General features: G+C 51.2%; 1 protein-coding gene across 2 annotated transcripts in view; it reads left to right on the top strand.

Moving 5' to 3' along the window:
- GSG1L (GSG1 like) overlaps positions 1–23,099 on the top strand; it is a 213,332-nt gene extending 190,233 nt beyond the window's left edge. For both annotated transcript variants that reach the window (XM_068524524.1, XM_068524523.1), the window contains 2 exons: positions 10,984–11,054; positions 23,002–23,099. In XM_068524524.1, the coding sequence (XP_068380625.1) occupies positions 10,984–11,054; positions 23,002–23,099 (169 nt within the window). The remainder of the gene's footprint in view (positions 1–10,983; positions 11,055–23,001) is intronic.
- The last annotated feature ends 1,841 nt before the right edge of the window (positions 23,100–24,940 follow it).

The following is a 24,940-nucleotide window of genomic DNA, read 5'->3' as shown; positions in this document are numbered from 1 at the left end:
CACAGCCCCAGGACAAAGGCCCAGCTCCCCGCCATAACTTATGAGCGCCTCCCTGCGGACCCGGGCCCCTTCGCCTGCACACAGCTGCCCCTCCCCTGGAAGTTCCCCAGACAGAGTCGTTCTGCTTCCATGTAGCCTCAGGATGGCTGTCCTCTCTATCGGGGTGCCCCCCATTCTTTGCCTTGTTGATTCTGGGCCTGCAGATCTTACCTCAAGCATCGATTCTTTTTTTTCTTTTTTTTAGAATCAATTTTATTTATTTATGGCTGCGTTGGGTCTTCATTGCTGCGCACGGGCTTTCTCTAGTTGCGGAGAGCGGGGGCTACTCTTCGTTGCGGTGTGCGGGCTTCTCATGCGGTGGCTTCTCTTGTTGTGGAGCATGGGCTCTAGGTGCACAGGCTTCAGTAGTTGTGGCACGCGGGCTCAGTAGTTGTGGCTCACGGGCTTAGTTGCTCTGCAGCGTGTGGGATCTTCCTGGACCAAGGCTCGAACCCATGTCCCCTGCATTGGCAGGCGGATTCTTAACCACTGCGCCACCAGGGAAGTCCTGAAGCGTCGATTCTGAACTGGACTGAATTCCCCCGCCCGTCCTCTCTCCGCACTGGCCACAGATGCAAGTTCCACGGGGCAGGGATGCAGGTCCACTCCCTTCTTTATTCCCAAATAGGGGATGGATGGAGAGGGTGACAGAGAGCAGAGAGGAAGGAGCCTTGTGAGGAGGTCACTGGTCAGTTGGCCAAGGTGACCTTTGTCCTCTAGGAGCTGCCACTGGTCTTGCTTGCATGACCTTTCCCACACTGCTGCTGCCATGCTGGACAGCACCCTGCTCAGGTGCGCTCACCTCTGCTCACCTGGTCTTTTGACTTTTGAGATAAGTCAGGTGTAGAGGTTTTCATGTTGTCAGGGGCCTTTGGAACTGTTGAAGGCGGGCACGGGGTGCGGGGGTAGGGGCTCCACTAATGCTAGTGATTGTTCTTCTGAGTAATAATTTCTAGCCCATGCTGTTCCCAAAATAATCTCAAGGTGCTAATATCTAGAGGTCTCTTTTTAAAGCCCAGTAGAGAAACAGGAGGTAGAACTGTCAACCACACACAAAGATCAGGGGAGGGCGTTGGCACCGTGGCTATTTCTCTTCCCTGTATTTTCCAGCTGTTCTGTATCATGATGATCTTACTCACAAAATGGCAAAAGAGAAAAAAAAAAAAAAAAAAAAAAGAATCTTTTAAAAAACCCATTCATTTCCCCCGTCTTGGAATGGCACTTCTGCTGGGAGGTTATAGAATCTTAATCTCCTGCCTGTGGTCATTTATTTGCCAAATTTTCTTTTAATTTCATCCTCCATTCCATCATCAGTGCATCATTTAAAAATCATTGTGTTCTTTCTCCTCTGTGACTGTTTCTTAGCCATTTAACCTCTGAGACGTGCTCGATCACAGCTCCCTCTTACCTGTCTGTTTCCACTCTCGCTGCCTGAATATTACTTCTCAGGGATGCCTCGCACCTCTCGCGAGGTGCCCAGAAATTAGAGATGGCGCCATGGAAATTTCACGGCCCTCCCAAGATTAGCTCGATGACCAACACTGTGTGAAAGGAAAGCAAAAAGAACAGAGTGGTCCTTGAACTGGAAATGACCCTGCAGGACAGCTGCTCCCTGACCTCCATGTTTTCTCCAAATATCAGCCCAGTGGAGGCAGGAGGGCTCCGGGTGCCCTCCTTCCCCCCCGTCACTACTGCGGGCTCTTCGGTGAAGCTTATTTGCAGCTGGTACTGTGGGGAGGGCACTGGAGGCCTGGGCCCACTGGATGACAGCCCAGGACGTAGGGGGTGACTGGGCTGACACTTTGCAGAGCCTCACAAGTGCCCAGAGCCCAGGGTCCAGTGCCTGTTTCCTCAGATGTGATCTGGGGCCCAACAGCATTGGCCCCACCTGGAAACCTGTTAGAATGCAGGCCTTGCCCCAGACCCACTGCCCCAGACCCACTGAACCAGAATCTGCATTTTAAAAAGCTCCTCGGGTGATCTGTGGGCACCGGCACATTTGTGAAACGTCGGGCTAGAGGACAGAGCAGATGCAGCCCGGTTATGGGTCAGGAGGTGGACATGGCCAGTAGAGGCCAGTGGATAAAGAAGGGTTCTACACCTCAGTGCTACTCAAAGTGTGGTCCCTGGACCAGGGCCCATTTGCAAACGTCCATGATGATATAAGGAGAGGAACTGAGACATGTGTTTGGAAACTTTCATAGTGAGTTGATATCGCTGGTACACCCAAGCTTACCTTTTGTGTGTGTGTGTGTGTGTGTGTGTGTGTGTGTGTGTGTTTCATTTTCTAGCAACTCATTTTTATTGTATTTTATTAAAAATTTGGTCCGAGGTAGATTGAAAATTAAGGGGGAAAAACCTAGTCCTTTATCAGATGGTTTGAGAAGCATACCACGTAGACTGCCACTTTATACGAGGAAGTGACTGGAGATTTGGGAAACAAGCCAGCCTGGGGCAGCAAGAAAGGGTTTGGCTTTGAGGATGGCACAGAGAGGGCCACGGCAGCTGGAGAGCGTGCTGGGAGCTGTGTGCTGGGGAGGCCTGGGGCTCCCGCCACAACAGAGGTAAGACCCGGTAGACCCCTTGCCAGTGCCCCAGCTGCTGTGGCCACACTTGGCTCTGGAATTAGATGGGCAGGTGCCAGGGGTCTCCCTGTAAGACAAGACATTGGTTCAAACCATCAAATCCTTGGAGCCTCCCTGCTCCATCGCTTGCGTCCTTCTCTTCTCTCAAAAAGAGCAAATGCCCAGGTTCAACCCGATTCCAGATGTTGTGGGTCATTGGAGCAGTGACTCTGTGACAGTGTGGTCACACCCCTCACTGCCATTTGCATACCTGCTGGCTGTTTGGGAGAGCCCGACTTGGATGGTGCCCAGCCCCACTTTCCACTGGGACCTCATAGTGTAGGCGTACCCATGGTGAGTCTGACAGAGCATACCTTGCCAGCCGGGAATCTGCAGGGCACAATGGAAACAGGCTTGGGCCTGTTTCCTGATAAACCTGAGTTCAAATCCCTGCCCTGCCACCAGCCAGCTGCCGGGGTGGAGCTGGCCCATGAGAGCAGGGTGTACAGATGCCTTCCTGGTGCCGCGTTCAGTGACATCACACCTTCAGTGATGTCCAGAGGTGTTGGACACTTTGAAGCCTTTTCTCTGCCTCAGATCAGCCGTGCTGGGAGTATTCACCCCACAGAGGTCCACAAACACCACAAAGCAGAGCATATTCTATTGTAGAGCTGGTTGTTGATCTTTACTAGCACACCACTAGACTTCGGGCAAGTTACAAAGTTTTCACATCTGTAAAATGGGGATGACGGTAACGATGATGACGATGGTAGTGCCTCTGTGGTTGGGATACAGGTGTGAATCAGTGTAAATATACCGCAAATAATGAGGATTTAAACAATGTACAAGTTTATTTCTCTCTCCCGTGAAAGTCTGAGCAGTTACCTCTGTTTTTGTTGCCTTTCCCTAGGGCTCATTCACCTTTCTGCACATCACAGCATGGGCTCACTCAGCCTCTGCTCTGACTCTCCTTGTCCCCAGTTTGGGGAGACTCTTCTCTTCTGGGGCATAAGGCTGTGCTGTGACTCCCTGTGGTTCCCTCTGCCCTGAACCCAGAGGTGTTTCATACTTTGAAGACTTTTCTCTGCTTCTTGGAAAACATCCCTTTCCTGACGCAATGAGGTCAAAATGATGGAATGAAAGGAAGGGGTGTACGTGGGGTTTTTTGAGGGGGAGCATTGGTTAATATGTTAAAATAATAACCTTCTGCATCAGGAGCTGGGAGGTGGAGTCACAGAGTGACGGACCGCAAAGGCCCCAGCGATGAGGATAATAACAGTTGTGACAGTAGCAAGTGCAGGCAGTGCTGTAAGAACGCCAAACACGTGGAGCTAGAGCATGTATTATTCACTGAATCCTTATGACAACCCTAAGAGTGGGTACCTTATTATGCCCATTTATCAGATGAGGAAATCGAGGCTTAGGGATAACAGGGACGTGTCCAGACTCAGAGAGCTAGTACATGGTGGAGCCACCGCTCCACCCCCTCACAGAGGAGACGCTGAGACCCAGAGAGGAAGGTGACACAGCAGGTGCGTGGAGGGCCTGAGGGGCCCTGGGACCCACCCGCTGCCCCTGCTGAGCACTGCTTCACCCCAAGCCTCCCCCGCTAACCCTTCAAGGCACTTATTTAGATTCGTGGGTCACCACTCACACCACCATCAAAAAAAAAAAAAAAAAAAAAAGCCTGTCTTCAGAAAGCACATAATATTTCCTGCAGGAAGTACTTCAAATTAAAGAAGATAGTCATCTAGTGACATTTGAGTATTTCCTTTTCTTTCAATACAAAGCTCAGCCTTCCTGGATGAACCTGGGCTGCCTCCCCGGTGGTCTGCTCTTAGCCTTGGCTGCTTTTCCTCAATACCTTGCCTCCCTACCTACCCCACTCTCCCTTCCCTCCCTTCTGACATTCTTTGGGATACTTTGTGCCATCGCTGTGCTAGACCCTGAGACTACAAGTGGAGAGGGAGATAAACTCCATCCTTCTTCTCTCTGAGTTTAAGATGTTTGCGGGGAGACCAACGATTAAACAGATTGAAAACCAGTAGTAGTTTTGGAAGTGCTAGCCACAGCAATCAGAGAAGACAAAGAAATAAAAGGAATCCAAATCGGAAAAGAAGAAGTAAAGCTGTCACTATTTGCAGATGACATGATACTATACATAGAGAATCCTAAAGATGCTACCAGAAAACTCCTAGAGCTAATCAATGAATTTGGTAAAGTAGCAGGATACAAAATAAATGCACAGAAATCTCTTGCATTTCTATACACTAATGACGAAAAATCTGAAAGTGAAATTAAGAAAACACTCCCATTTACCATTGCAACAAAAAGAATAAAATATCTAGGAATAAACCTACCTAAGGAGACAAAAGACCTGTATGCAGAAAATTATAAGACACTGATGAAAGAAATTAAAGATGATACAAATAGATGGAGAGATATACCATGTTCCTGGATTGGAAGAATCAACATTGTGAAAATGACTCTACTACCCAAAGCAATCTACAGATTCAATGCAGTCCCTATCAAACTACCACTGGCATTTTTCACAGAACTAGAACAAAAAATTTCACAATTTGTATGGAAACACAAAAGACCCCGAATAGCCAAAGCAATCTTGAGAACGAAAAATGGAGCTGGGGGAATCAGGCTCCCTGACTTCAGACTATATTACAAAGCTTCAGTAATCAAGACAGTTTGGTACTGGCACAAAAACAGAAATATAGATCAATGGAACAGGATAGAAAGCCCAGAGATAAACCCACACACATATGGTCACCTTATCTTTGATAAAGGTGGCAAGAATATACAGTGGAGAAAAGACAGCCTCTTCAATAAGTGGTGCTGGGAAAATTGGACAGGTACATGTAAAAGTATGAAATTAGAACACTCCCTGACACCATGCACAAAAATAAACTCAAAATGGATTAAAGACCTAAGTGTAAGGGCAGACACTATCAAACTCTTAGAGGAAAACATAGGCAGAACACTCTATGACATACATCACAGCAAGATTCTTTTTGACCCAGCTCCCAGAGAAATGGAAATAAGAACACAAATAAACAAATGGGACCTAATGAAACTTAAAAGCTTTTGCACAGCAAAGGAAACCATAAACAAGACCAAAAGACAACCATCAGAATGGGAGAAAATATTTGCAAACGAAGCAACTGACAAAGGATTAATCTCCAAGATTTACAAGCAGCTCATGCAGCTCAATAACAAAAAAACCAACAACCCAATCCAAAAATGGGCAGAAGACCTAAATAGACATTTCTCCAAAGAAGATATACAGATGGCCTACAGACACATGAAAGAATGCTCAACATCATTAATCATTAGAGAAATGCAAATCAAAACTACAATGAGATATCATCTCACGCCGGTCAGAATGGCCATCATCAAAAAATCTAGAAACAATAAATGCTGGAGAGGGTGTGGAGGAAAGGGAACACTCTTGCACTGTTGGTGGGAATGTAAATTGATACAGCCACTATGGAGAACAGTATGGAGGTTCCTGAAAAAACTACAAATAGAACTACCATACGACCCAGCAATCCCAATACTGGGCATATACCCTGAGAAAACCATAGGTCAAAAAGAGTCATGTACCAAAATGTTCATTGCAGCTCTATTTACAATAGCCAGGACATGGAAGCAACCTAAATGTCCATCGACAGATGAATGGATAAAGAAGATGTGGCACATATATACAATGGAATATTACTCAGCCATAAAAAGAAATGAAATGGAGGTATTTGTAATGAGGTGGATGGAGTTAGAGTCTGTCATACAGAGTGAAGTAAGTCAGAAAGAGAAAAACAAATACAGTATGCTAACACATATATACGGAATCTAAGGAAAAAAAAAAAAAAAAAAAGGCCATGAAGAACCTAGTGGCAAGACGGGAATAAAGACACAGACCTACTAGAGAATGGACTTGAGGATATGGGGAGGGGGTGGGGTGAGATGTGACAGGGTAAGAGAGTGTCATGGACATATATACACTACCAAATGTAAAATAGATAACTAGTGGGAAGCAGCCGCATAGCACAGGGAGATCAGCTCGGTGCTTTTTGACCACCTAGAGGGGTGGGATGGGGAGGGTGGGAGGGAGGGAGATGCAAGAGGGAAGAGAAATGGGAACATATTGTATATGTATAACTGATTCACTTTGTTATAAAGCAGAAGCTAACACACCATTGTAAGGCAATTATACTTCAATAAAGATGTTTAAAAAAAAAAAAAAAAAAAAAACCAGTAGTAGCGCAACTCTGTTCTGAGCCCTCCCTCCGTGCCAGGTCCTGGGCTTCTGACCTCACAACAACCAGTGGGGCGGTGGTAGCTGTCCGACGGTCATTCCTACCACCACTGTCCTGCCCGTGGCCACGTAGAAGACTCCGGATCACAGAGATTCAGAGCGGCTGAGCTGTCCATTCGCAGCAGGGCTGGGCTCGGCCACGATCTCAAGATCCCAAGGTCTCAGCTGTGCCCAAAGCATCCTCTTGTCCTCACGTGTTTTCTGCCAGGAAGCACGGGGGTAGGGGGACGAAGGGTCACAGGCGTTGCCACTCCCCAGACAGCTGCCAGGACCCTGCAGACCGTTTATTTTCATTGGCGAAGCTGGTGGAGAGGGCTGCGTGTGTGCAAGGAACCAGCTCTTTCCAGAACGGCCACACAGCACAGCAGAAAGACAGGGAGACCTGGGCTGGATCCCAGCTCCCTGTCTGAGAGGCGAGCGCGTCCTGTGGCTTTCAAGATGCAGCTCCAGCGTCCCTTCCTCCTGTGAAGCCTCTGCTGGTCCCGACACAAGTGAATCTCAACCCTGGCCGTACGCTGTGATCGCCGGGCAACTTGAAACTCCCCTGGTGACTTCAGGGGGCCTCCACATGGAGAACCACTGGCTAGACCAGAGGTTAACATACTGTCTCCCGGAAGCCAAGTCCAGCCCACCGCCTGCTGTACATAATCGTCTATTAAACAATGTGCCCGTTCGTTTGCGTATTGTCTGCGGCTGCTTTCCAACTGCAAGGGCAGTTGAATAGTTGTGACAGAGATCATGTGGTACGCAAAGGCTCACATATTTACCATCTAGACCTTTAGAGAAAAAGTTTGCCAACCCCTGGTCTAGACAGACAGTCACCCTTATTCAGCCTTCGTAATGTCCTTCTAGCTTAAAACTTAGTACATGAAGTTGTGCTTATTGGTTCATGTGTATAGCACGTGTGAGCATCTCAAGGGTGGGGACTTCGAGCTGTCCCTGTGGCCCCCAGCGCAGCAGGTGCCCACTAACTGGCAGGTGTTCTTGTGTGTTGACTATTGAACTTTGGGCTTCTTAGCAGCAAGGTTTGGGTGACCAGGGATGGGGCTTACCATGCCAGGTGGGGCTGTTCTGTCCTAAAGCATCAGCTCCTTTGCTCGCTGGCCCCTCTCCCCAGGGCGGGGCTCCCAGCAGAGCCTAAGGAGGTGCCCAGCACGAGGCCTGGAGGAAGATGATCTCAGGATAAGAAGCTATGAGAACTGGGAGCCTGGAGGAGATGGAGGAATGGGTTCAAGGTTAAGGCTGTGAAATGCAGGAGGATGTGGGAGGCCCAGTAATTGGCTGGGCTGGTATCTATTGACCCGGAGGTTCTAGCCGTGGCCGGGCAGGTGGTCTCTGGGATGAAATGGGCTCAGTTATCTGCTGCAGCCTCCTATCCAGTGTTTGAATCCAGTTGCACCTTCTTATTTTTATTTTTTAAAATAAATTTATTTATGTATTTATTTTTGGCTGCATTGGGTCTTCAGTGCTGCATGCGGGCTTTCTCTCTAGTTGTGGCGAGCGGGGGCTACTCTTCGTTGCGGTGCGCAGGCTTCTCATTGCGGTGGCTTCTCTTGATGCAGAGCATGGGCTCTAGGTGCTCGGGCTTCAGTAGTTGTGGCATGTGGGCTCAGTAGTTGTGGCTCACGGGCTCTAGAGCGCAGGCTCAGTAGTTGTGGCGCACGGGCTTAGTTGCTCCACAGCATGTGGGATCTTCCCGGACCAGGGCTCGAACCTGTGTCCCCTGCATTGGCAGGTGGATTCTTAACCACTGCGCCACCAGGGAAGTCCCCAGTTGCACCTTCTTGACTGGGCATTCTCCCGCCTCTAGCACCTCTGCAGAAGGGAAACCCACCCCCTTGCTAGATACACATGCATCATTACTTGGAAGAGTGAAAAAACTGGAAAACACTGAAACGTCTATCAATAGGTTATTGAATATTCATTATTCTTTCATGTACAACTATGAGGAAAGATGAGTGGGACTTACGTGTACTGATATAAAAACACATTGGAACTTTAAGGGTAAGTTAAAAAATTAGATTACAAAAAATCTGTTTAATTTGAGGCTATTCATGTAAAAAAAAGTATTAATTCTGAAACCCTAAACTACTATCAGTGGTGATCTCCCTTCATGGAGGTTTAATTATAGGGGGACTTTTGCTCTGTATATAGGGTTGGAATTTTTTAAACAAGCCTGTGCTATAAGGAAACTAACAAGGATGTTTCCACTAAAAAAAAAAAAAACAAAAAACCAACCAACCAAACAAAAATACATCTTCCCTTATACTGAACTTCCTTTGAACCTTCCTATAGCGTCAGTTATCTATAGGATATTTGCCTTCATATAGCATCTACACTCAGGCCTTTGTTCCGCCATCTGGGGCTTCCTAGGCCACAGAAGGTCCTTGTTAATAAGATCTGTGTTCAGAGTTTGTATCCTGGGAAGCACAGCCCTAGCCCCTGGTACAGACATTATCGTAGGCAATCCGGAATTGTGTTATTTAATGCATGGCATTTTCTAACTCGTGTGCATGCTTGACTTCCTACTTGACTAGAAGCTCTTTGAGGGCAGAGACTATGAAGTAGACATTTCCACCCTCTACAGCATCTGGTACAAACTACACAGAGCAAGGCCTCAGGAAATCCCTGCTGAATGCGCAAACGAACAATGTTAGGAGACCCAAATTATCATTGCATGAGTATTTCTTTCCCTTCTACTGGGGACACTTCTGGCATTGCTTGCTTGTCAGTCACCGCCTGCCCTGCGTCTCCTCTAGCCCCAAGCTTCTGGACGCAGCTATGCAACTAAGAATAAGAGATGATGGGAAGAGTCAGAAAACAGGGGTGGGGCATTTGCTCTGGAAAGAATTGAGACATCCTTTCGTGAGAGAAAAGAAGAGAGCAGTGGAAAGAAGAGGAAGGTGGGGAAAAGGGAAGACACCATGCTGGGGGCACTGGAGAGAGTGTGGGAGGCACTGAAAGTGAGATGTGAGACGAGAGAAGTTCTAGGACAGCTGCAAGGCAAGTAAAAGCAAAGCAAGGAGTAGAGGGCCGATGTCAAGGTGCAGGGCCACAGATAAGGAATTGGGGGTGCTTTCAGTGTTCTTTAGGACATACAGTAATGGTTGGAATTGTTTCTACTTTGGAGGCCTAGGTTATGTTTGTCTAAAGGTGAGGCGCATGTGGACTGGACCTCGTGGAGCTCTGCAATGTATTTGGGTTACACGTGGATGAGTGCCATGTGGGACTATGGCCCTGCCCATTCTCTGGCTCAGTCATTGGTGGGATGGGGGTGAGGGTCTAGGTCCAGAGCTGTGTTGGAGAATCTGCAGCTGCTTTCACTCTGACCCTTCCTCTGCCCTGTGCTTTTCATCGCATCCCCGGCCAGGCCGGTAGAGACAGCTCCCTCTGGAACTGCAGTGATCTTGAGATGCCAGAGGAGAAATTCTCACAGGTGTTGGTGGGAAAGAGCACTGTGGCAGAGGTCAGAAGACCAGGGCTTTGTTTCTATGTAGAAATGTCTTTAGGGAGTGTTTTGATTTAGTTAAAGAAAGTGACACAGCCAATAAAAGTCCTTTGCCCCCAAATCAGAAAATAGGGGTAAGTTCAAAAAGAAGGTTCTAGATTTAATCCGCTATATTCTCATTATCTGGGGTTAATCACCAGTAACCCTTTGGTATATGTTCTGGCAAGTAATGTTTTGTGCATATTAGTGTGTAATTTTTAAGCAAATCAAACTGTACACATTCTCGTGTCATATGCCATTTGCACGTGATTGAACATCTTTTTGTGAGAGCACGTAGGTTTACATCCCTATTCTGCCTCTAATTTATCAGCTGCATGGCACCTGATTGGTCACATCACCTTTCAATACCTCAGTTTCTTCATCAATAAAATGGAAAGATAACGATGCCCATCTCACAGGGCCGTGGGAAGGATCCCGTGGGACGATGGTGCCAGGTTGCTTTGCAAAATGTTCTCCAGAGGGGCGGGGCTGCACTTTTCCAGGTCCCGGGTCTCTGCCAGCTCAACCTGCTTTTTCTTACACCAGCTTTTGGCTTCTTTTCTTTCCAGGATAGAGAAGGGGGATGGGAACGAGGAGGAGGACCTTCGCTTGGATTGCCGCCACGAGAGATACCCTGCCCGTAAGTGGCCTCACCTGCAGGAGCCAGTGCTGCAGATTCGTGAGCCGTCTGAGAAGAGAGGACCCTGGAGATGGGCCGGGCCAACTTCTCCCTGCCCCCCTGCATTCTCCCCCAGACACACACTGCAGATGGCGAAACTGAGGCTGGGGTCTTAGCAGAGCAAGTCTTCCGCACACAGCAGCCACGGCCCTTGCAATGGGGTCGGAATGCTAAGGAAGCGAGAGGGACATGGGGGTGCCTTAAAGACAGGCAGGTGAACCACAGCTCCATCCAGGCCGGGGTTAGCCATCGGCTGGAAGGGACAACAGCTCCGGGGCAGAACTAGCCAAGTCAGGGAGGTGATAGCTCACAAGATCTGTTTGAGCAGTGGATGCTTGTGGCAGCTCAGAATGCACTGACTTCCTATGCCTCACTGTGGGGGTCAGAATCTAGGGCTCCTATTCAGAAAACAAATGTCTGGACCAGAAAGCAAAGGGGAGGTCAGAGGCGAGAAAGGCCTTGCTCTGGACAGAAAAGAAAGGAGCTGAGACTAGAGTTAAAGTGGCAGAATCTCATCCGAGCCTGCTGAATGCCCACCCCGTGCTCCCTGCCCACCCCACTCTGTACTAAGGGCTTTTTATGCCTGATCTCCTGTTCTTGCTGACCGCCAACCCCTACAGCCAGGATTACTAACCACACTTTGCAGAAATGAGGGCTCAGAGAGGTGGAGCAGCTTGCCTAAGGTCACACAGCTTAGCTAGTCAGTGGCAGAGCCGTTAGAGCAGGTGCTGTCTGTGCCCTGCCTGTATCTCTCAGACCTTTTAGGAAGCTACGGTGCCTCCCAGCTGCCAGTATCTGCATCTCTGTGCCTGGGGGCTTGCCCCACCTCCACCCACAGAAGGCAGGAAGTACCAGGGAAGCTGGCATATAGATACCCCAGCTCCCTTGCCCCTTGAGTGGTATCGCCCCGAGGTGTGTGATTTGCAGGATTAGCCAGGTTTACCAAGTCTAGCAGCTGCCTGGGTTGGCCGCCTTCCCTCCCCTGGGCCACGTCCCCCCTCTGTCAAGTTTCCCTGCATCTTTGTAGTGTCACCCGTTTGCTCCAATTCCTATCTCAGGGTTTGCTTCTGCGGAATCTGAACTAAGACAGCAGAGATTTAAACTCAGGTTTGTCTGCCCCAAACCCCTGGGATCCTAGTAACGGAGTGAGAAATGGCTCTGCTGAGAGCAGAATATGGAGGTGGGTGAAGGAGCCTGGGAGGAGGCCCAGCTGGAGAGGAGGAGAGGGTCTGGTCTTCACGGTGAGGGAAGAGGCTCCTGTAGGAGACACCAGCCCAGGAAGATGTCCAGAATGCTAACTGCCTGCCCGAGGAACTGGGGTGGATGCTGGGCCCACAGACTGTGGTTTCATGGCAGGTGTCAGGGTGGGGGGCTTCCTGGAGGAAGGGGTCAGGAGCCAGGGCATGGGGGAGGCTGGGGAGCACCTGCCTCAGGGATAACAGAAGAGAGCAGGAATCCACCAGAGGGGTTCAGGAACACAGGCTGAGAGCCCTGGCACGTTCCAGAGTGCCACTGGCTCCCCTGCTTGGGCCGGAGCCCCCTGAGGCCCCTGCAGAGTGGGCAGGAAGCCCTGGGTGGAAAGAGGCCATGGGGCTTGTCTTGGGGGCAGCTAGGGAGCTGGGAGGAGGAAAGGCCAGATCCCTGAGGGCTGAGGATGGAAGAAAGAATCCAGAGAGCAAATCTGGCCCTGAAACCGAGCCGTGGGATGGAAAGTGAGGACAGCCAGTGTCGGGGGAGCCGCAGAAGCCCTCCACCCCCAACGCAGCCCCTCACCTTTGTCCTGGCATCCACTTCACCTCCCAAGCATCAGATGCATTCCCCAGGTCAGCAGCCTGCAGAGAATTCCATCTTTCGTGCCCTCAGCAAATACTGAGCTGTGCAGACCCTCCGTGCTGGCACTGGAGATGCAGCCGGGAGCCAGAGCAGGCAAAGCTCCTGCCTTGTGGGGTGGGAGTCTAGAGGGAGAGAGAATCAAGAAAGAAGTGAACTCAGAAACAAACATGGTGATCTCAAGTGCTAAGGAACGTGATGATAAAGAGGGATCGGGGGAGGACTCTTTAGAGCCATCTCTTTGAGGAGCCGCTGGAGCTGGGGCCTAAGGAAATAGAGGGAGTCAGCCAAACAAAGACCCTTCCAGGCAGAGGGGCCTGCAGGTGCCAAGTCTCCAAAGCAGCCAGCACTGGAGGCCACGTGGCTGGAGCAGGGAAGGCGATGAGGGGTGGGGATTGGGATGGGGGAGGAGATGGGGCTGGAGTGCCCAGGAGGCAGGACCATGGGAAGGAGCTGGCTCTGCAGTAGGGGGCAGGGGGCATTTTGAGCACGGAAGAGACTTGCCCAGATTATTTATCTGTATCTGTATCTATATCTATATCTATATCTGTGTCTACATCATCTTTATCTGTATCCACATCTATCCATCCCTCCTTCCATCCACCTGCAATGTGGGAAAAGGATGGGAGGGGAGGAAGAGTAGAGGCCAGCAGACCAGCTTAGATGCCATCCCCTCATCCCCCGGAGTGACAGTGGCCTGACCTGTGGCAACAGAGATAAAAGTGGGAGGATTCAAGAATCTTTTGCTGGAAGAGTCGTCTGAGTGCTTTGTTTGTGCTCCTCTGGAAGCAGATCCTGGGATAAGGATCCAACAGCAAGTACCTTATTGGGGTGATCCCAGAAAATACAAATAGGTGCCAGGGAGGCAGACTAAGCAGGGAAAGGCAGATGGCAGGTGGAAGCCACGTTCCAGGCTGGTTATCACTGTAGGCCCTGCTGGGTGACTTGGGGAGCCAGTGCAGAGCACACGGTCTGAGTTATCCCCCCAGACATGACAGTAGCTCTCCTCAGGCATTGTTCGAAGGCTGCTGAGCTAGGGTGGGGTGCATGAATTCTCCTGGGGCGGGTGGGAAAAGCTCTGGCGCCGTAGGAGGTCAGCAGCCTGCTCCACTGGGAGGGAGGGCGCACCCACAGCATCAGCTTGTCTGACTTGAGGTGAGGGATGGAGGCGGCCAGGAACCTAAGATCTGCACAGAACTTTCAGGCCAGCAATCAAGGGCCAGATGTCACCCACTGATGGACCTGGAGAGGATGCGTTTGAGGGGCGTGTAGGGTTGAGAACGGAGATAGTTGAAGCTGGGGGACTTTTGAGACCGTCGAGGGAGATTGTGTGGGGTGGGGAGAGATGGAGAAGCCACGAGGTCCTAACACCCTGGGGTTCAAAGAGAAGCATGGAAGCCGGTGGGGAAGGCACTGTGGCTCCCACAGGTTTTCCAAGTCCCAGCCTCTCGGGGAAGAAAGGAACCGCAGAGTCCCCAGCACCTCTGCCAGGTGTGCCTTTCATCAGGTAGGCGAGTTATCCAGATGGCTGTCTTTCCCCGGGGACCAGCGGAGGCGCTGGGGACTCAGAGTCACAACAGTGAGGAAGAGATAGACCCCCATCTGCTGTCGGAGCTGAGTGGGGAGGCCCCCGAATGTGGGCTGGGCACACCCCATCTGCCAGACCCCAGGCAGCGTTTGGGGATGTGGGGCCCAGCCACGTGTGGACTGGGTCCTCACGTGGTTCATGGGCTGGAGATCAGCCTGATCAGACCATCTAGGGAAATGACACCGTCTCCAGAATGCGGCCTCTTAGCTGCTAGTGGGGTTCTGGCCAAGAAAATGTTTTGGAAAGGCCTGGACAAGTTTTGCAATATTTCTCTACTGAGCAACTGCTCAGATCTGGTTGGTGGACTGACTTGCCAGCGGGACGCACGGGGGAGGAGGAGTGCCAGGGAGCCTGCATTATTAAGCACTTCACAGCCATCTCATCTGATGGCTGGCACAGCCCTGGGAAAGAGGGTTGATTGTTGTTATTGTGTAAATTGACAGGCTGAGGCTCTGAGACGCAGATTGACTTTGTTGAGATCTCTGGTCCCCCCGGGCAGTACAGCTCAGCTTGGCGTGTAGATCTATCCCCTTATCCTGGGAACCAGGCCGTTCCTGCTCTGGCCCCCAAACTCTCCACCTCATTTCTTCCCACTCTCCCCTCCCTCATTCTGCTCCAGCCACCCTGGCCTTTCTCTTTCTTGAACATACAGAACTCATTCACTCCACAGGATCTTTGCACATGCTCTTCTCTCCACCTGAAATGCTCTCCCTCTAAATTTTTGCATGGCTGGCTTTGTCTCCCCCCCTTTTTTTTTTTTTAATTAATTTATTTTTGGCTGTGTTGGGTCTTTGCTGCTGCACATGGGCTTTCTCTAGTTGTGGCGAGTGGGGGCTACTCTTCATGGCGGTGCGCGGGCTTCTCATTGCGGTGGCTTCTCTTGTTGTGGAGCATGGGCTCTAGGCGCATGGGCTTCAGTAGTTGTGGCTCGTGGGCTCTAGAGTGCAGGCTCAGTAGTTGTGGCGCACGGGCTTAGTTGCTCTGTGGCATGTGGGGTCTTCCCGGACCAGGGCTCGAACCCGCGTCCCCAGCATTGGCAGGCGGATTCTTAACCACTGCGCCACCAGGGAAGTCCCTTGTCTCCTCTTTAAGGCCACTTCCTCAGAGAAGCTCCCCTGACCTGCACCAGCTTCCCCAGTCGACCTCATGTCACTGTGTTTTCTTTTCTTCATCATATCTGTACCTCTCTGAAATTATACTTACCTACCTGGTTTTTGTTTTGTTGCCTTTCTCCGCTGGGTTCCATGAGATTAAGCACCCTGTCTTTTGTTTTGTTCACGCCTGTATCCTGAGAGCCTAAAACAGTGGGTGGCACACAGTAGGTGCTGAATTGCCTCTCTAAACCTCTCATTTTCTCCCACCATATCCCACCCGAGAAGCCACTTTTACATAAGCAGTTACATGAATTTTGGTTATCTTAACTGTTCCAAAAGTTGCGATTTTTTCTTGGGCTACTGTGATATAGATTCTGCCACATTTTTTTTTTTTCTTCTTCTTCCTGAGGAAAGAGTTTGCCTTTGAAACCTGCCTTTGGGGCTTTGCAGTGCCACCAGCTAGCTCGGGGGCACATCAGATGTGACATTTGATGGAGGCAGTGCTGCCATATGGTCCAGGTGTCTGCATCTTCCTTTTAGGGACAACTGGGGTTCGCAGCTGATTGCAGCTGTCCAGTTCAATGCCCGAGACAAGCTTTTGATTTTGCCAGGTGTGTCCGTGAGGCTGGGCTGAGTGAGAGGCTGTCACTCCCCGGGTACAGAGGTGGCTTCTGGGAGCTCCGTCTAGACGAGTCTCTGCCGCTGCTGCCCTCAAAATAGCAGAGGGAATTTCAAGGAAGACTTCTCTGGGCTCAGAGCAACTTGGCATTTTTATTAGATCAAAATCAAATCCACTATAGCACTGCTTGAGTCTGCTTCCTTTATTAAAATGGAAACAGACGATATTTCTGAAATAAATATCAATGCCAACTTGCTGGGCACACAGACAGCCGCGCAGCTTGGAGATATCCGAGACCCTGGCACTGGGGTAGAGAGAGCCGAGCCAATGTCAGCATCAGAATCCCCTGGAGAGCTCCCGGAAACACAGATTGCCCGGTCCCAGCCCAGAGTTTCTGGCTGAGGAGATCAGGGTGGGGCCTGGGGTTCTGCATTTCCAGAGACGCCGCTTCTGCTACTCCACAGACCAAATTCTGAACTGCACTTGGCCCTGGGCTGCTGCCAGGAGGGAGTCTGCATTTTGTCACCTGTTTGGGCTCTTCAGCAACTTCTGGATGGAAACTGCTGCCTCTAGGGCCGATTCTCTTCCCATCCATCTTCCTAAGACACAAAATCATGTCTTCTCCACCCCCTCCCAGCCCCAAACCTTCCTGTGAGAGCATCCCTGGTGGGTGTCAGGTCCTGGGCCGACCCCTCCTGGACCTTCCCCGGGAAGCCTTCTCCAGCCATCCCATTCGTGCTTCAGCTTTCTTTCAGTCACGCATCACTCTTGGAATCCTCCTTTGCTTAACTCTCTCCCCACTGGAATGGAAATGTCATGAAGACCAGGACCTTGTCACCACATTTGTGTGGCAGCCCCAGTGCCTAGCACAGGGTTGGTCCTCAGTACCGTTCCAGTGAATGGTTGAGCTCACTTTGTCTTCATGGGGTAGTTGCTCTGAGGACTATTTCCATTTTACAGGTGAAGTTCCTTGGATTCCGAGCAACAATGTCATTTTTCTTGGCTCAGAAGTCTGGGCGACTCTGAACTCAAGCTGTGTCATTGTTCTTTATGCCCATTTTTGCCCAAGGCAGTGTTTCTGCAATCATCCCCGATCCTAAGAAACACTTGGGGACAGTTGTTAAAATACAGATTTCCCTGGAGATTCCAATTCCTTGGTTTGGGGCAGGCCAGGAATTGGCTTCAGGTAAGTCTGATGATACAGCAGAAACCCCAGGTGCAGGATAAACCCTGTACCCCCAGGGGCCTGCCGGGCCATTTACACCTGGCACCCAGCGTCTTTGCAACTGCAGCCTTCCACTCCTCACCCCTCCAGCCCCGTGTACTGGGCTTTCCAGCCTCACAGACCACCTTGCTTTCCTCCAACCACCAACATCATGAGGTTTTTCACACCTCCTGTAAACCTCATTTACCTGCCAAGAACCTATCTCACACCCTGTTCCTTCTGCCTGAAATGACCTGCTCGCTGCCTCCGTTTGGCAAAAAAACCCACAAAAAACCAAACCCTACCAGTGGAATTGTGAGCTTCACCGTGCTTTACAAGTCTAGCTCAGATGTCTAGCAATAGTAATCAGTCCCCTCTCCAGCCCCTAGCAGAGGTGGTGTGTTCACCTCTGCATTTCCCTTCCCTGGCGCTCGAGTAGATGAGGGAGAATTTTATAGTGGTTACAAGTCCAGCCTGTGGAGTGAGGCTGCCTAGGTTCAGATCCCAGCAGTAAGACCCTGGACAAGTCACTTAACCTGTCTGAGCCTGAGTTTCCTCATCTGTGAAATGGGCATAGTAATGGCACCTAACTCCCATTTCTGAGGATTAAATGAGCCAGTGAACACGAGGCACAGTGAATGGCTCCTGACACAGTGAGAGCTGGAGGCATGTTTGCTCTTGTCATCTCTTCCCCTCACTAGACTGTGAGCACCCAGAGGACAGGTCTGCATCTGACTCCTGTCTGCAGACCCAGCACCCAGATGGAGACGGACACACAGTAGGTGCTCAACAAATGAGGAAATGAAGGAATCAGTGGCTCTGGGGAGAGGTGGCAGGTTCAGTGGACTCAGCCTGATCCCGAGTGTGGGAAAGGGATGGAGAGAATGTTATGGCCCAGGGAGGAGTCCCCAGCAGATGGACTCTAGTGAAGTGAGGGATGAGACCCCCATTCGATCTCCTAGGACAACCCATCCCCAAGGTAAACCAGAAAACCCAACCTTCCCCTCCACATGGATCCCACACAAATCCTTCCCAAATCCTCCATCGTATTCATTCACCAAATCTACGCTCTCAGCACTGTGTGTGGAATTGTGCTGGGTGCCGAGGACACAGCGATGAATAAAAGTAGAGCTAGTCTGTGTCCTCATGTTACATACAGCCTAGAAGAGGAAAACGGGAGGAAACAAGTAAACAGATAATACCAAATATGATGGAGTTTCTGCAGCGCCCTCAGCATGCAGATTTACAGAGCACGGTTGACTTGGAGAGGCAGTCAGGGCGGCAATGGAAGAGGGATGATGGTGTCACTAGCTGGAAGGGTCTCCAAAGCCAGACATCTCAGTGCCAACCTTGATTCATCTCCCCATCTCTCCCCACATCCCAAGTCTTTCTAGAGGTAAGAGTTCAAGGTTGGGCAGCGAGACAGTAGGCTCTGGATGGGCCCATGAGTCCTGGAGAGAGTTCTTCAGTGCCTTGGACAGCGGGTGGAGAGGGTCCATCTGGCTCTTCTGTGATAGGCTGAGCTCCTATGGGGTCAAGGACGGCAATACCAGCCACCTGCCCACCCTCACTAATTTCTCTACTGGCTTTGGAGCACCTTGGACAAGTCACTTCCCCTGTGATCGCCCCCATTTCCCTGTCTGCACATTTGTGATGCCGCTCTTGGTCTTGAAGGACCCTTCCAACCCAATGAATCCATTTTGGAACAGTGGATGTGATTTCACACAATTCAGCAGAGCTGAGAGCTGATCTCCCGGGATCTTGGTGCCTTGGAGAGAGTTCGAGACAGTGATTTCCCACTGAGGGATTGAGATGTTAGGACTGGAAGAGGCTGAATGTTAAAAAACTTCATGTTTGATATTTGGACCAAAAATGGAAGATAAATCACATCTTCTGAGAACCTCTTATGGGCTGAATACTCTGCTAAGCCTGGGAGGTTCCAAGGGAATTTGAAGCACAGTACTTGCTGCCAACCCTCTGAGTGAGACCTTGGATAGATCTCTTCCCACCTCTGGGCCTTGGCCGCCTCATCTGTGAAGAGAGGTGGTTGAACCCAAACCCCCTCTATACTGGCATTTTAAAATTTTCACATCTCTCTGAGGTCACATAATGAAAGGCTTCTAGCAGGGGGCCTGCAGGGTCTGCTGACTCCTTTGTAACTAACATCCATTTGTGGGCCCAGAGAGGTGAAGTTACTTGTCAAAAGTCACACAGCTTTAAAAAAGAATAGGTTCACTCAGCTTGTCAGTGGTGGAGCCCTGGATTTGAACCTTTGACTATCAGACTCCAAGTACAGTTCCCCGCCCTGAGTCTGTACCCAAAGGAGGAGAGGCTGAGCAAAGAGACTCTCAAATGTACAGAATCTCAGGAAAGGTGGGCCGAGAACATGCCTCCAGCTCAGGAATCACTCCTTCTCCTCCTGCACGGTTTCTTCATTTGTTATAAAAAGTCAGCTCAGGACGTGCTCTGTGCCCAGCCAGGTGCTGGGGGCTGCGGGCTCCGGGATGAAGCAGACCCAGTCCCTGATGGCACTGAGTCCCCAGGTTAGTTGGGGAGACCCTGACAGCACAAAGGGACATGCACAGGGAGAGAAGGACGCGCAGCTTGCCGTGTGGGCACAGAGGCCCATGGAATGCTTCCCAGAGGAGGGCGCATTCAAGTGAGGAGTGGGAGACTCAATGGCCAGAGGACAGCAGGGAAGCGTGCCCCGGCCGAGGGACCAGAATATGTGAAGCCACAGACTGGAGTCATGGGACAAAGACGCCAGCCGGGAAGTAGTCAGAGGTCAGAAATGGCCTCCTGTGGGCTGAGTCCAGCCTGAGAGATGCTGTTTGGCCCACAGACGGTTTTAAATGCTTTAAAAGCCTTAGTCGTCATCATTTAAAAGCCAGGAGATTTGATTTCAAAATCCCGATTTTCAGTTTCTCTGATCATTTTGGGAGATCAGAGCCCACATTCCCCACGGCAACAGTTGACCAAAGCTAAGGAAAGGCTGCTTCTGGCCACTTCACCCAGTTATGTCATTTGCTTGGGCCAGTAGACATTTTGAGGTGGGATTCTCTGATTTATAGCATAAGGCTTTTTTTTTTTTTTCCTGGCTGGTGACTGGCCCCAAAGTAAAGGAACCAGGAGAAGGGAAGTGAGTGGGGAGTCGTGGTGGGTTGGTGGGGTGTATGGTGAGGACAGGGCCCCCTCACTGTAAATGGCTCTGGGCCCCAAGCCCCTCCTGGGAGGCTAGAGAAGGGAGGAGGGCCCCAGTCATCAGCGAATTGACCTGATTTTGACTCACAGAAGGATAAGGATCACGGCCCTTCTTTTTCCTTAAAATCACATGATCACTTTCTCTCTGTTCCAACAGACTCTCCAAGGTTCTGCCTGTTGGCAACGGTAAGCAGGTACAATCATTTCTAAACACTCATTTAGAAAAACAATCAAGGCTTTCTGTGCACCAAATATTTGCTTTTAGATTTAAAAAAAAAATCCCAACACCTATATCTTGGCAGCAGGCACTTCCAAAGAATGCAACTGTTTCAGTGACTGGGGCCAAAACAAATGTTTTTCCTGAGGCCAAACGATTCCAGAATGTTTGGCAAATGTATCCCACCCCTTTTTAAAATATAGTAAAGTTAGCAAAGCACCAACATTAAAGAATATTAAAAACAGAAGAAACGCCAAAGGAAAAAAAACTCAACGCGTGCACACTCCCCACCATTGGTACAACCATCCTCATCTTTGCCTGTTCCCTTCCAGCCTTTGTTATGAGGAAGAATCTCCCAATAGTCAGAGCTACTTTGGGGGTGGAGGAAGAGTGATGAGCTGTCTGTCCTTGGAGGAGTGCAAGCAGCCGCTTGGCTTCCGCAGGAATTCCCACCTCAAGGGGCTTGCTCTGAAGGATGTCTGACCCTAAAGGATGAGAAGTATATCTGAGCATCCTTTAGAGCTCGGAGGGGGAAACAAACCAGCAGAGAACACATTTCTTTTAATGCTGAAGTTTTCGAATCAGGAAGAAATTAGTTCAGCCCAGCAGGCTTGTAGCTGTGAATCCTAAGGCAGCTGCTTATGTTGGCTGAGTCTCAGTTTCCTCATCTGTAAAATGGGCTCAGGCTTGCGAGGACAGAACCTAGCAGGGTGTGTAGACTATAAGCACTCTGTCACTGTTAGTTTTCCCCCTTGCCCTTTGAGCCAGTCCCACCCACCATGCCACGCAGTCTCTCCTCCCTGTGTTCCCCTTTGTTCTTATCTTTCTGGCTCCATTGATTCACCCTGGAATGTTCTCCAGGGGTTAAGCCATTTCTCTCCTGGGCTCACAGTCTAATGCTGGGGGGGCTGCTGGCAGAGCACCACTTGGAGTGGATGCTCCAAGAGAGGGAGACCCCTGAGGCTGGAGAGAGGATGTCCGGAGGGCTTCCTGTAGGAGGAGAAACTTGAGCTGGGCTTTGAGTGTTCAATTCAGCAGTAGGTACAAGGGCATTTTAGGCAGGTCCCAGCTTGGAGATGGAAATGGGTCTGGTGTGTTAGGAAGACATGAAGGAGGTGCTTGGGTGAAGGCAGGGGAGCAAGCTTCCGAGAATCAAGAAAAACAGAAGAGTGAGCATGTTGGATCAGTCGAGCCTCCCAGCCCCTGTGCTTTCCCAGGCCGTCAATAGCAGAGGGCTGTAGTGGGAGGCGGTAGAGTCTCTGCCCCATGTCTCGGCCCAGGGAGCTGCTCAGGGCCAGCTTTGGGACGTCCACGTACTTGCTCGCTGGCCTGAGGTCAAGTACAATTGGGGCCCAGGAGTCATCTACACTGTTCTCCTTCTAACCCTTCCACAGCTCCTCGAGCACGTAGGAGCACACAGCGGAGCCCAGGGAAGCCTGACGGGGTGGGTGGCTGGGGGGCAGGTGAGGGTGTGGGTAGGTGAAGGGGGGGGGATGGAAAGTTGGTGGGTGGATGGCTTGGGTGGGTGAATGTCAGGGCAGGTGGGTGTGCAGGGTTGGTGGTGGGGCAGTGTGGGATTGTTGGATGGGTATGTTAGTGAGTTAAGGGGTAGAGACTTGATGAGTTAGTGGATGTGTTGGCAGGTTGGGAAGCAGATGCGTAACCAGGTGAGCTGGAGAGTGGCTGGGTGGCTGGATGGGTGGATGCTTCAGGTTATGGGTAGATGTGTGTGGGGGAAGCCAGGCTGGTGGGAGCATTATGGGGTGCTGGGAGGCTGGATGAGGCAATGGTGGGTGTATGGTGTGTTGAGAGGTGGGAGATGCCTGAGTGGGTTCTAGGGCTGTGTGGGCTCGTGGGGGGATCGTGTGTGAGTGGATGGTGGATATCTTGGTGGGTTGGTGAGTGGATGGCAGCGGATACTGGCAGGTCGATGTCTAGGTGTTGGTGGACCGGTGGGCAGATGGGTGGGTGATGGGGGCGTGGCAGAGGTGGAGAGCTGGGTGGGCGGATGGTGATACGGTGAGTGGGACAGTGGGTAGAGAGCTGGGTGCAGCTTGATAGACGGCTGGGTGGGGAGCTGGCGGGGGTCGGTGGGCAGATGGGGTGGGGATGGAGGAAGGCAGCCGTTGGCACTGACCACGCCGTCTCTCGGCAGGATACCAGCCACACATGGGAGATTCCTGGCCCCGGAGCTCTGCACAGGAGGTGCCGGAGCTGAACCGCCAGTGCTGGGTCCTGGGGCACTGGGTGTGACAGCGACCAACCTGGCTCCAGACCTCGGGCCGTCATCGGCAAGACCACCCTGCTGCAAGACCACTGGTCTGGCGCCTTTGGAAACCTGGCCTGTGTGGGACACATGTGGCCTGCCCTGCCCGCCGCTGCCTGGGTCTCAGGGTCCTGGAAACGGGGCCAGGGCAGCCGGAGGGACTGCACAGAGCTGCACAGCGTGACTCTGGGACAGCAACTCCTAACTCTCGCCACCGCAACCTGCAGAGCCCTGCTGGGTGCAGCTGGGATGCCGGGAAAGACACAGACCTCGGCCACTGAAAACCTGGGACCCACGAGCCAGCCGGGAAGTTCAGCAGGTCCCCTGTGTGCGGAGCCCTGCGGGGGGGCAGGGAATGGGTGGGGCTTCCTGGAGGAGGGGCAGTGGCACTGGCACCAGGGGGATCACACAGCAGGCACACAGCAAGGGCTCAATAAATGCTTGTTGAATCTGTTTCCTTGCCGTGTGTGGAGGCCAGTTGCTCTCTGGGCTGTGGCTGCCCCCTCATGGCCCCCCCCATCAGGTCCCTAAGGAACCTGAAGATGAGACAGCCCTGAGTGTGCTGGTCAGGGCCAGACACTGAAGCATGGGCGGGTGGGGCACAGGGGGGAACCTGGAGCTGAGGCTAGGTCTGGGGGGCGGGGTCAGGATGGAGCCAGGCTGGCAGGCTGCCTTGGATTCCAGAGGGTGGGCGAGCTGGGGGCCGGGCAGGTGGGAAATTTGGGTGGACAAGAGACAGGCCCTCAAACCCAGGCGCTAAGCTACCCTGCCTCCCACAGGGACCCTTTACCCTGTGTCTAGAGCCACATTTACATCGAATCTCAAGGCTTAGGTGACTGGGGAAACATTCCTATTGTGAAGACGAGGGAACCTGGGGTCACAGAGATGACATAACTTGCCCAAGATCACAGAGCTAGCAAACGGCAGATGAGGGTTTGAACCAGGACTCCTGACTCTAAGAGGCCTCATCCCTTCCCAGAAGGATTTCTAGAGCTTTCCCTCAGGTAGAGAATGTTTTTCATTCTTTCATAAACCCGTCATCCAACCATCCATCATCCATTTTCCATCCATCTTCCATCCATCCATCCACCTATCCAGCCAGCCAGCCAGCCACCCATCCATTCATCCATTATCCACCCATCAGTGGTCTTTCTTCCTTGTATCAGACATCCATCCGTCATCCTTTCATGCATCACCCATCCTCATTATTCAACCATCCATCCATCTGTGTATCCATCTATCCAATGATATAATTCATTGTGCCCCTACTATGTGCCAAACACTGTGGTAGGCACCTGAGACAGGATACTGAACCATCCAGAGAGGGCGTCTGTCCTCACAGAGCTCACAGATGGGCAGGACACATAACTAGACAGATGATTATATAGGACAGTGTGTGAAGTGCTCTGGGACCAGGCAGCCTGGATTCAGATCCCCGCTCCTCCACTTGAGACCTTGGGCAAGTTACCTGACCTCTCTGTGCCTCAACCCCATGGGCACATGGGGCTCATCAGCACACCTACCTCTTAAAACTATTCTGAGGGTTAAAGGAGGGAATGTATGCGAAGCATTTAGAACAGAGCCTGGCACACAAACGCTCTGTCGGTGTTTGCTGTTACCTCAATGAGGGGAACTGAGGGGGGGAAGCTGCAGGAGCCCAAAGGCAGCACCTGCTTGTTGGGGGTGGTGGGAGTGGTGGTCAGGGGAGGCTCCTGTGGGAAAATGACATTTAAGCTGAGACATGAAGTTGTCTAGATGTCGGGCAGGCAAAAATGTAGAGGGGAAGAAAGTTGGGAACATGATAGGAACTTTAAGATAGTCTAGATGG

Source organism: Eschrichtius robustus, chromosome 16 (genome assembly GCF_028021215.1).
Source record: "Eschrichtius robustus isolate mEscRob2 chromosome 16, mEscRob2.pri, whole genome shotgun sequence".
Lineage (NCBI taxonomy): Eukaryota > Metazoa > Chordata > Mammalia > Artiodactyla > Eschrichtiidae > Eschrichtius > Eschrichtius robustus.
This window is presented reverse-complemented; position numbering and strand designations above follow the sequence as displayed.